This window comes from Sus scrofa, chromosome 14 (genome assembly GCF_054392235.1).
Source record: "Sus scrofa isolate SSC_HxYL_T2T_F1_AM1 chromosome 14, Sscrofa_HxYL_maternal_Yorkshire_Landrace_v2.0, whole genome shotgun sequence".
Taxonomy (NCBI): Eukaryota; Metazoa; Chordata; class Mammalia; order Artiodactyla; family Suidae; genus Sus; species Sus scrofa.
The window spans coordinates 164,228,314-164,239,378 of NC_139396.1; the positions used below are offsets into that span (position 1 = coordinate 164,228,314).

An 11,065-nucleotide genomic window follows, 5' to 3' on the forward strand; every position below is an offset into this window, starting at 1 on the left:
TTTAGTGAGTCTGGCCAGGGGTTTGTCAATTTTGTTCACCTTTTCAAAGAACCAGCTCTTGGTTTTATTAATTTTCTCTATTGTTTTTTGAGTCTCTATTTTATTGATTTCTTCTTTGATCTTTATAATTTCCTTCCTTCTGCTGACTTTAGGACTTTCTTGTTCTTTTTCTAATTCGTTTAGGTGGAGGGTTAAGTTGTCAATTTGGGATCTTTCTTCTTTTTTGAGAAAGGCCTGTATTGCTATAAATTTTCCCTCTGAGCACTGCTTTCGCAGCATCCCATAGATTTTGAGAGGTTGTGTCTTCATTATCATTTGTTTCAAGGTAGTTTTTAATTTCCTTCTTGATTTCCTCATTGACCCATTGGTCTGTTAGTAGCATGTTGTTTAGTCTCCATGTAGTAGGTTTTTTCTCTTTCCTTTTCCCATGGTTGATTTCTAATTTCATGGCATTGTGGTCAGAGAAGATACTTGAGATAATTTCTATGCTCCTAAATTTATTGAGGTTAGCTTTGTGTCCCAATATGTGGTTGATTCTTGAGAATGTTCCATGAGCATTTGAGAAGAATGTGTATTCTGATTTTTTTTGGATGTAGTGTCCTGAAGATATCAATTAAGTCTAACTTTTCTATCGATTCCTTTAGGATCTCTGTTGCTTTGTTGGTTTTCTGTCTAGAGGATCTGCCCATTGATGTGAGGGGGGTATTAAGGTCTCCTACTATGATTGTAGTCTCATCAATATCTCCCTTTATGTCTGTTAATATTTGTTGTGTGTATCTGGGTGCTCCTATGTTTGGGGCATATATGTTGACGATAGTAACATCCTCTCCTTGGATGGATCCCTTAATCATTAAGTAGCGTCCTTCTTTGTCTTTCTTTATGTCTTTTGTTTTAAAGTCTATTTTGTCTGATATGAGTGTTGCGACTCCTGCTTTTCTGTCATGTCTATTGGCGTGAAATATTTTTCCCCACCCTTTCACTTTCAATCTATATGTATCCTTTGTCCTAAGGTGAATTTCTTGTAGGCAGCATATTGAAGGTTTTTGCCTTTTTATCCACTCAGCCACTCTGTGTCTTTTGATTGGGGCATTCGATCCATTGACATTTAAGGTGATAATTGATAGATGATTATTTATTGCCATTTTGAACCTCGTGTTCCAGTTGATTCTATGGTTCTCCATTCTTCCTTTCTTTTTTTATTTTCTTTTTTTATTTTTTTGGTTGGATGGTCTCCTGTTATTATCTGCTTGAGTGGTTTGTTTGTTTTTTTTTCATTTTTTTGGGAATGCAATATTTGGTTTTGGCTTGTGGTTGCCCTGTTTTTTAAGTATGCTAACCCCTTCCTATGATTGTGTGTTTTAGCCTGATTGTCCTGTAGGTTCAAACACTTCATTACTATATTAAAATTAAGAAGAGAAACATACAAACAAACAAACAAAAAGGGTTATTTATTTCCTAACATCCCTTGCCCACATTTTATGGTTTTGATGACTTTTTTATTTTTTTCTTTTTAATTTTATTTTGTTTGAAGCATGTTCATGATTAAATCTGTATGCTGGCTTATTTGAGTGACTCCTCTCTGATTGCGGTTTCCTCAGTCCTAGTTCTTCCTCTTCTTCTTCTTTTTTTTCCTTCCCTTTCCTTCCTTTCTTTTTGGTTTAGAGAAGCCCTTTCAGTATTTCCTTTAACCTGGGTTTTGTGTTGCTGTATTCTTTAAGCTTTTGTTTGTTGGAAGAAATTTGTTATTTCCCCTTCTATTTTAAATGATATTCTTGCTGGATAGAGTATTCTAGGTTGAATATTTCTTCATTTTAGCACTTTAAATATCTCTTGCCATTCCCTCATGGCCTGTAGTGTTTCTGTAGAGAAATCAGCTGATAATCTTATGGGGGTTCCCTTGTAGGTAACATTCTGCTTTTCTCTTGCTGCCATTAGAGGCCTCTCTTTGTCACTAACTTTTGCCATTTTTATTATGCTGTGTCTTGGTGTGGGTCTATTTGGGTTCAGTTTGTTTGGGGCCCTCTGTGCTTCCTGTATCTTGAACCCAGTATCCTTTAGATTTGGGAAGTTTCCAGCAATAATTTCTTCAAATATATTTTCCATTCCCTTATCTTTTTCTACTCCTTCTGGAATTCCTATTATGCATAGATTGGCCCGCTTTATATTATCCCATAGGTCTCTTATATTGCTTTCCAGTTTTTTTATTTGGTTTTCTGTCTGCTGACCGGATTGGGTGATTTCCATTACTCTATCTTCCATATCAGTGATTCGTTCTTCTGCATGATTCATTCTGGTTTTTACTGCCCTTAGTTCAGTTTGCATCTCTGCAAATGAATGTTCTAGTTTTTCTTGGCTCCTCCTTATATTTTCTAGTTCCTTTCTGAGGGTATTTGCATTACTGTTCATATCTTCTCTTAATTCCTTCAGTATTTTCACTATTTCTCTTTTGAACTCCAGGTCTGTTGGACTGCAGAGATCTGTTTCATTGTTGACTGTTTGGGGTGAGTTCTCCTGTTGGTTTGACTGGGGGTGGTTTCTCAGCTTCTTCATCTTGCTTGTTGTTTTCTTTCTCCTGAGGGAGTTGTACTCTCCGTGACCAGGCAGTGTTTGCCTTGTCTGTCGTGGAATGTTTCCTGAGGGCTGGCGTTGTTGGTCAGTCTTTTTTGAGGCAGTGTGGCTTTTCTGGAGTGTTGATGGGGCTAACAGGGTTTCTTTGAAGCAAAGGAGGACTTCCTGAGGGCAGACAGGACTGGGAGGTCCACATCACGATGGCAGCAGATTTCACTCAGTCATGCAGAGCTTGCTCTGGTGTTTTTAGGCTGTGGGGTTCTTGCAGCGGGTTGGCGGTGTAGGGCATCTGTTCCTCAGGAGAGCAGCATCCCCTGAGGGCTGGAGCAGCTACCTGGGTCACTGAGAACCTAAGAGGCTCTTCCCTAGGGCAGCCCAACTCAGAAGGATGGCCTGAGAATGTAGGCAGATCTTTTCACAGTTTGGCCAAGCTTGTTGTAGCTTTTCTGGGCCGCAGGGGGTCCTGCAGAGAGCTGGCAGTCCTTTGCAGCTGTTCTGCAAGAGTGTGGCACCCCCTCAGGATTTGGGCAGCTAGCTGGGCCGCTGCCATCCCAAGAGGCTCCTCCCCAGGGCAGCCCGACTCAGAAAGACCATCTGAGATCTTTTCACGGCCTGGCCAGGCTTGTTGCAGTTTTTCTGGGCTGCAGGGGGTCCTGCCTGGAGCTGGCAGTCCTATGCAGCTGATCCGCTAGGTCTTGGCACCCCCTGGGGTCTTGGGCAGGTAGCAGGGCTGCTGAAAACCCAAGAGGCTCCTCCGTCTCCCAGGGCAGCCCAACTCAGAGAGATCGTCTGAGAATTAGGCAGATCTTTTCACAGCCTGGCTAGGCTTGTTTTACCTTTTCTGGGCTGCAGGCCTTTTCTTGGAGGCTGGTGGTGTTTGGTGCTGCTCTGCAGGGGTGTAGCCCCTCCAAAGGGCAAGCAGACCTGTGCAGGGACAGACCCTGTGGTGGTAGGCTTCAGGCAATTGTTGAGGCCAGCCCTCCTGAATGGCAGGCAGCCCCAGGTCCAGCGACCCGTAGGGGGTGGTGGGGGTGGGGGGAGGGGATGTACTGGGAAGCACAGCTTTCTGCTAGCTAGCGGGCCTGTAAGCTTGCTGTGGTGCAGGGAGTATTCTATGGGGACCCACCCCTTCTTCTCTCCCCTCCCCAGCATGGGCGCAGACCAGGCTCTTCTCCCAGGTTCCCTCTGATGCGGCTTTCCACTTCCCCACCCCTAGAATATTGCTCCCTTCCTCTGCAACAGCTTTGTTTTCTAGTCTCCCAGGCAGTCTCTGCCCCGCCAAACTTGACAGATCGGTTTCTAGACCTCCCAAGCAGTCCGCCCCACCCCCCCAACCCATTCTCGAGGACTAACCTCTGGAGCCGAGGACTTGGTGCCCAGCCCCAACCCAGGCGTCTCAAGTTTTGGTGACTCTCCCCTTAGTTTAGATGGTCCATTCAGTTCTCGATCTGCTTTTCAGAACTCCAACTTACTGCTACACTCTTCACTGCATCTGGAGATTCCTCCAGTTTCTTTGATCTTTCCCCTGAGTAGGTGACTTTCCAGGGTGCGGGATCCCTTTCTCCTCCTCCGTTCCCTTTCGGGAGCACCTGTCCAGCTTGGATTCACCTTCTCTGTCTCTCCTCTTTTCTGTTGTTTTGCCTAGTAATGTCATGAACTTCTTGCCATTATTGGAGTTTAGGTTCCTCTGCCAGTGATTGGTTGCTGTTCTGTGTGAGTCATTTATCCTGCAGATGTGCTTTTTTTGTTGTGATTGTGGGAGAGGGCGAGTGTGTCCCCCTCTCCTCCACAGTCTTGTCTCCTCTCTCTCTCTCTCTCTATATATATATATATTTTGGATATTCACTCCGTATCAGATATATTATTTGCAAAAGTTTTCTCCCATTTGGTAGGTTGTCTTTTCCTTTTATTGATTGTTTCCTTGCAGTGCTGAAACATTTTAGTTGAATGTACTCCCAGTTGATATTTTTGCTTTTGTTGCCTTTTGGGTGTCAAATCCAAAAAACTGTTGTCGAGGCTAATGTCAAGGAGCTGTCAGCCTGGGTTTCCTTCCAGGAGTTTAGTGGCTTTAGATCTTATGTCCAGGTCTTTAATCCATTTTGAGTTAAGTTTGAGTGTGAGGTGTAAGATGGTGTTTTATTCTTTTGCATGTGGTTGTGCAGTTTTCCCAGCACCAGTTTTCTTTTTTTTTTTATAAAAAGTTTTGTTGAAGTGTAGTTGACTTATAATGTTGTGATAACTGCTGCTGCACAACAGAGTGATTCAATTTTATATGCGAACACATCCATTCACTTTCAGATTCTTTTCTCACATGGATAATCACAGAAAATTGAGTAGAGTCCTCTGTACTATATAGCAGTCATGTTTCCAAGAACATACTTTTTTCAATTGTATATTCTTGGATCCTTTGTCATAAATTTATTGACCATATATGGAGGGGTTTTTTTTTTCTAGGCTGTGTATTGTCTCCTACTGATCTGTTTGTATGCCAGTGTCATTCTATTTTGATTACTATAGCTGTGCAATATAGACAACTCAAGGAGAGTGATGCCTATTTTTGTTCTTCTTTCTCAAGATTGCTTTGGCTATTCAGGGTATTTTTGGTCGGTACAAATTTTAATACTTTTTGTCATATTCCTATGAAAACAATATTTTAACAATAAAATGGTTAACACCTCTGAGATTTTTTTTTTGGATGTGTTCCATGGTGTTAAAAAATATAAAATAAGAACTTTATACAGTTTAAGGCAAATGGGCTATAGAATGAAAAGCTTTTGCAATGATTCTCTCAGAATTAAACTCTTAGTAGTCATAAAAAGAAAACTTAAAGTTTTGCCTATGTTCTCTTCCAGGAGTTTGATGGTGTCTTGCCTTCTATTTAAGTCTTTCAGTCATTTTGAGTTTATTTTCATGCCTGGTGTGAGGGGGTGTTCTAGTTTCATTGATTTGCATGCAGCTCTCCAGGTTTCCCAGCCATTCTTGCTGAATAGACTTTCTTTTTCCCATTTTATGCTCTTGCCTCCTTCGTCAAAGATTAATTGACCATAGGTGTCAGGGCTCATTTCTGGGTTCTCTATTCTGCTCCATTGGTCTATATGTTTGTTTTGGTACCAGTACCACACCATTTTGATGACTGCGGCTTTGTAATATTGCTTGAGGTCTGGGAGAGTTATGCCTCCTGCTTGGTTTTTGTTTCTCAGGATTGCTTTGGCAATTCTGGGTCCTTTGTGGTTCCACATAAATTTTTGGATTGTTTGTTCTAGATCTGTGAAAACTGTCATGGGTACTTTGAGAGGGATCGCATTGAATCTGTAGATTGCTTTGGGTAGTACGAACATTTTTACAAAAATATGAATTTTTCCAACCCAGGAGCATGGAATATCTTTCCATTTCTTTACATCCACTTTAATTTCCTTGATTAATGTTTTATACTTCTCAGCATGTAAGTCCTTTCCCTCCTTGGACTTTGTCATGTGTATTCCGAGGTATTTGATTTTGTGAGGTGCAATTTTAAAAGGTATCGTGTTTTTGTATTCCTTTTCTAATATTTCATTGCTGGTATACAGAAATGCAACTGACCTCTGAATGTTAATCTTATATCCTGTCTTTGTTATCATTTGTCTCGAGGTATTTTTTAATTTCTTTCTTGATTTCCTCATTGACCCTTTGGTTTCTTAGTAGCATGTTTTTTGGTCTCCATGTAGTTGGTTTTTTCTCATTTCTTTTCCTGTGGTTGATTTCTAGTTTCATGCCATTGTGGCCAGAGAAGATACTTGAAATAATTTCTATACTCCTAAATTTGTTGAGGTTAGCTTTGTGTCCCAATAGGTGGTCGATTCTTGAGAATGTTCCATGCGCACTTGAGAAGAATGTGTATTCTGATTTTTTTGGATGTAATGTCCTGAAGATGTCAATTAAGTCTAACTTTTCTATTGTTTCCTTTAGGATCTCTGTTGCCTTATTGATTTTCTGTCTAGAGGATCTGTCCATTGATGTGAGTGGAGTGTTAAAGTCTCCTACTATGACTGTATTCCCATCAATTTCTCCTTTTATGTCTGTTAGTAATTGCTGTATGTATCTGGGTGCTCCTATATTTGGGGCATGTATGTTGATGTTTGTAATAGCCTCTTCTTGGATGGATCCTTTAGCCATTAAATAGTGTCCTTCTTTGTCCTTCTTTATGGCCTTTGTTTTAAAGTCTGGTTTGTCTGATAGAGTGTTGCAACTCCTTCTTTCCTGTCTTGTCCACTGGCATGAAATATCTTTTCCCACCCCCTCACTTTCAATCTGTATGTGTCCTTTGTCCTAAGGTGAGTCTCTTGTAGACAGCAGATTGGAGGTTTTTGCTTTTCTTATCCAATCTGCCACTCTGTGTCTTTTGATTACAGCATTCAGTCTATTGACATTTAAGGTGATAATTGATAGATGCTTATTTATTGCCATTTTAACCTCGTTTTCCAGTTGATTCTATGATTCTCCATTCTCCCTTTCTTTTTTCTTTTCTTCTTTTTTTTTTTTTTTTTTTTTTTTTTTTTTTTTTTTTTTGGTTGGATGGTCTCCATTCATTTTCTGCTTGAGTACTTTTTTCATTTTTTTGTGAATTCATATTCGGTTCTGATTTGTGCTTGCCCTGATTTTAAGTATGTTAACCTCTTCCTATATTTGTGTGTGTTAGCCTGATAGTCCTATAGGTTCAAACACTTCATTACCATAATAAAATTTTTAAAAAAGGAAAAGTAAAAACGAATCTCTTTATTTCCTTACTTCCCTTGCCCACATTTTATGATTTCGATGTCTTTTTTATTTTAAACATCTTCAAGATTACATCTGTATGCTGCCTTATTTGATTGCTCTTGTTTGTGGTTTCCTCCATCCTAGTTCTTCCTTTTTCTTTTAACTTAGAGAAGCCCTTTCAGTATTTGTTTTAGAATGGGTTTTGTATTGCTGTGTCCTCTTATCTTTTGTTGGTTGGAGAAATTTTTTATTTCCCCTTCCATTTTAAATGATATTCTTGCTGGATAGAGTACTCTAGGTTGCATATACTTTCCTTTCAGTGCTTTAAATATCTCTTGCCATTCCCTCCTGGCCTGTGGAGTTTCTGTAGAGAAATCAGCTGATAGCCTTATGGGGGTGCCCTTATAATTGACACTTTGCTTTTCTCTTACTGCCTTTAGAGGCCTCTATTCATCATTAACTTTTGCCACTTTTATTACAATGTGTCTTGGTGTGGGTCTATTTGGGTTCAACTTGTTTGGGGCGCTCTGTGCTTCCCGTATCTTGAAATCAGAATCCTTTAGATTTGGAAAGTTTCCAGTGATAATTTCCTCAAATGTATTTTCAATCCCCTTTCCTTTTCTTCTCCTTCTGGAATTCCTATTATGCATAGATTGGCCCACTTTATATTATCCCATAGTTCTCCTCTGTTGCTTCCATGTTTTTTCATTTGGCTTTCTGTCCGCTGTCCTGACTGAGTGATCTCCATTAGTCTATCCTCCACATCACTAATTCATTCCTCTGCATCATTCATTCTGGTTTTTACTGCCCTTAGCTCCATTTGTATCTCTGCAAATGAATTTTCTAGTTTTTCTTGGCTCCTCCTTCTATTTTCTAGTTCCTTTCTGAGGGGGTCTGTGTTACTGTTCGTGTCTTCTCTTAATTCCTTCAGTATCATCACCATCTCCCTTTTGAACTCCAAGTCTGTCACACTGCAGAGGTCTGTTTCATTGTTGACAGCTTTAGGTGTGCGCTCCTGTTCCTTTAACTGGGGGTGGTCCCTGAGCTTCTTCGTCCCACTTGTTTTTTTCTTTTTTGTGGTGGAGGCGCACTCCCTGTGGTCAGGCAGGGTTTGCCCTGGCACTGCTATGTGGGCGAATGAAGAACTCTTAATTCATAAATAAATAAATAAATAAACAAACAAACAAAAAGAAAATACATAGAAAAAAGAGATCAGGTTTGAAGTCACCAGAGGCAGGAATTGGGTTGAAAGAAGGGAATGAAGGAGACAAAGAGTTGCAAATTCCACTCATAAGGTGAACAAGTACTGGGGATGTAACATACAACATGGTGACTGTACTTAACAGTGTGTGTTTAAAGGTTGAGGAGAAAAGCACTTAAAAGCTCTTTTTTTAAAGACCACACCCATAGAATATGGAAGTTCCTGGGCCAGGGATTGAACCTGAACCTCCACAGTGACCTGAGCGACTGCAATCTGACTTTTAACCCACTGCACCACAGATGGAACTCCAGATCTTAAAACTTCTGATCACAAGGAAAAACAAACACTTTCTTTCTTTCTTTTTTCATTTTTGTCTGTATCTTTATGAAATGCTAGATATTAACTAAACTCACTGTGGCAATTATTTCACAATAGGCGTATGTCAACCCACGATGCTGCACACACACTTACAGAGACCTATGTGTCAATTATAACTCAATAAAGCTGAAAGAATGAATAAATATACTCTTAAACACAGCTGTGGTTCTTCTGCCTGGATGGGGTTGAGGGCTGAATATGTGGCCTGTACCTGTTGAGTGAGGTCCTAAAGGACCTCCAGGTGTGTGAGGGATGCCTCTGTTGGCTAAGTGTCAGCTAAGCAGTTACGGCAATGCTCTGGGTTTCAGAGGTGAGGCTCTGACTGTAGCTCTATATTTGGAGACCACTGGCAAATATTAAGAAGAAATGCAGCTTTTATTATGGGCTTAAAGGAAAGGAGGGGCTCGCATGAAGCCATGAAGCACACCAAATCTCAGGGGCCAGCACAGAGGGTGGGACAAATAACAACGAGGAGACTGAGGAGGAAAGGGGCCCCTAACATAATAAGCCGCAGTGCTCTGTGCGAAGAAGCAAAAACAACCCTTTCCTGCCCTGGCACTGTCTCCTGGTAAAAGGATGAATGTGCCCTTTTCTGAAAGGAGAAAAATAAGTAGAAGCGCCCCTCTTGCTGCAGGTCCTTAGGTGGAAGGCTGGATGCCACCATGTGTCACAGTCTCTGTGGTGCCAGAACCAGGACCTCCCACCAACAGGAGTCTGGTGGGAGAATCAGGCTCTGGGTGATGTGGCCCAGAGCAGGATACAGGGACCTGCCCATGCCAGAATGTGCCAGGCAGTGTGCACACTGGGCCAGCCAGACTCTGGGCACTCTCTCACCGCTGGAGCCCAGCTCTGGAATGGGAAGGGGCCAGCAGCACCCCTCAGGCAAGGTTCCAGGTGCCAGGTGCTGGGAAAACCAGGCTGCAAGGTTCTGGGTGGGCCACTCGGCCCAGCGTCCTGCTCTTCCTCCTGCCCCTGCTGGGTCTCCCCTGCCTCCTTCCTCCTGCAGCCCCGACAGCATCCACATTTAGGGCCTTGGAAGGCTTAGTTCAGAGCCACCTGGAAAACCGGCAGTTCCTGCCGGACAGCGCATATCACCTAAGTGTATCACATTAACTTCCTTCTTGCTCTTTGATTCTCACTTCAGACTCTCCGCGTCTTACTATCAAATTAGCCCGTGAGCCTGCAAGGTCCATGCCGGCCACGGATGCAGGAAAACACCTTCCCGAGGGCCACTTTGACATCCTTGTTCCGCAGCGAGTAGATGAGGGGGTTCAGGGTGGGGCTGACTGCCGTGTACAGCACGGCAACCACTTTGCCGTTTTCCAGGGAGGAGCCAGAGCCCGGGAGGATGTAGGTGTAGATGACCGTGGAGTAGTACAAGGTGACCACCAAGAGGTGGGAGGAGCAAGTAGAGAAGGCCCGCTGCCTGCCCGTGGCGGAGCGCATGCGCATGATGCTGGCGATGATGTAGGCGTAGGACGCCAGGGTGAGCAGAAAGTTGACCACTCCAAAGTACACGTCCGCCAGGATCATCATGACATTGTTCAGGGTGGTCGGGCTGCAGGAGAGCAGCAGCAGCGTGGGGATTTCACAGAGAAAATGCTGGATCTGATTGTGGCCGCAGAACATCAGCCTTGTCATTAGCCCTGTGTGCACAGAAGTGTTGAGCACAGTGATTGCCCACACGCTGCCTGCCAGCAGAGCACAGACCGGCCGGCCCATCAGCCTGCTGTAGTGCAGCGGGCGGCAGATGGCCACGTAGCGGTCATAGGCCATGACCGTCAGCAGCAGGAGCTCCGCCCCTAAACACCAGGTCAGGAAGAAGAGTTGGGTCATGCAGCCCTGGTAGGTGATGGTGCCACCCTTGAGTGCCAGGTTCTCCAGCAATTTGGGGACAACCGTAGAGGTGCAGACGATGTCTAAAATGGCCAGGTTGGTGAGAAAGAAGTACATTGGGGTATGGAGGCCTGGGTGCAAGCTGATGGCGGTGACAATGAGGGCGTTCCCTGCAAGAGCCCCCAGGTAAAGGAGGAGGAACATGGCCAGGAAGAGAATGCGTGGCCCAGGCTCCTCCGAGAAGCTCTGCAGGACAAATTCCTCCATGGCGATGCCGTTGTTTGCAGTCATCTGGGGGGTGAGCCCCTGCAGCCTCTGGGAAACAGCCAGCCCGGCCCAGGGAGGCAT

The 11,065-nt window shown here is 43.2% G+C and overlaps 1 protein-coding gene across 1 annotated transcript; it reads right to left on the minus strand.

The window, feature by feature from the left end:
* Nucleotides 1–10,048: 10,048 nt before the first annotated feature.
* LOC146397166 (olfactory receptor 13A1-like) lies at nucleotides 10,049–11,065 on the minus strand. Its single transcript, XM_084997514.1, has one exon. It carries the CDS (start codon nucleotides 11,063–11,065, stop codon nucleotides 10,049–10,051), a length of 1,017 nt encoding a protein of 338 aa, XP_084853640.1.

Coding starts and splice junctions, on each gene's coding strand:
- LOC146397166 (XM_084997514.1), bottom strand. CDS start 11,065: ATGCCTCCCTGGGCCGGGCTGGCTGTTTCCCAGAGGCTGCAGGGGCTC.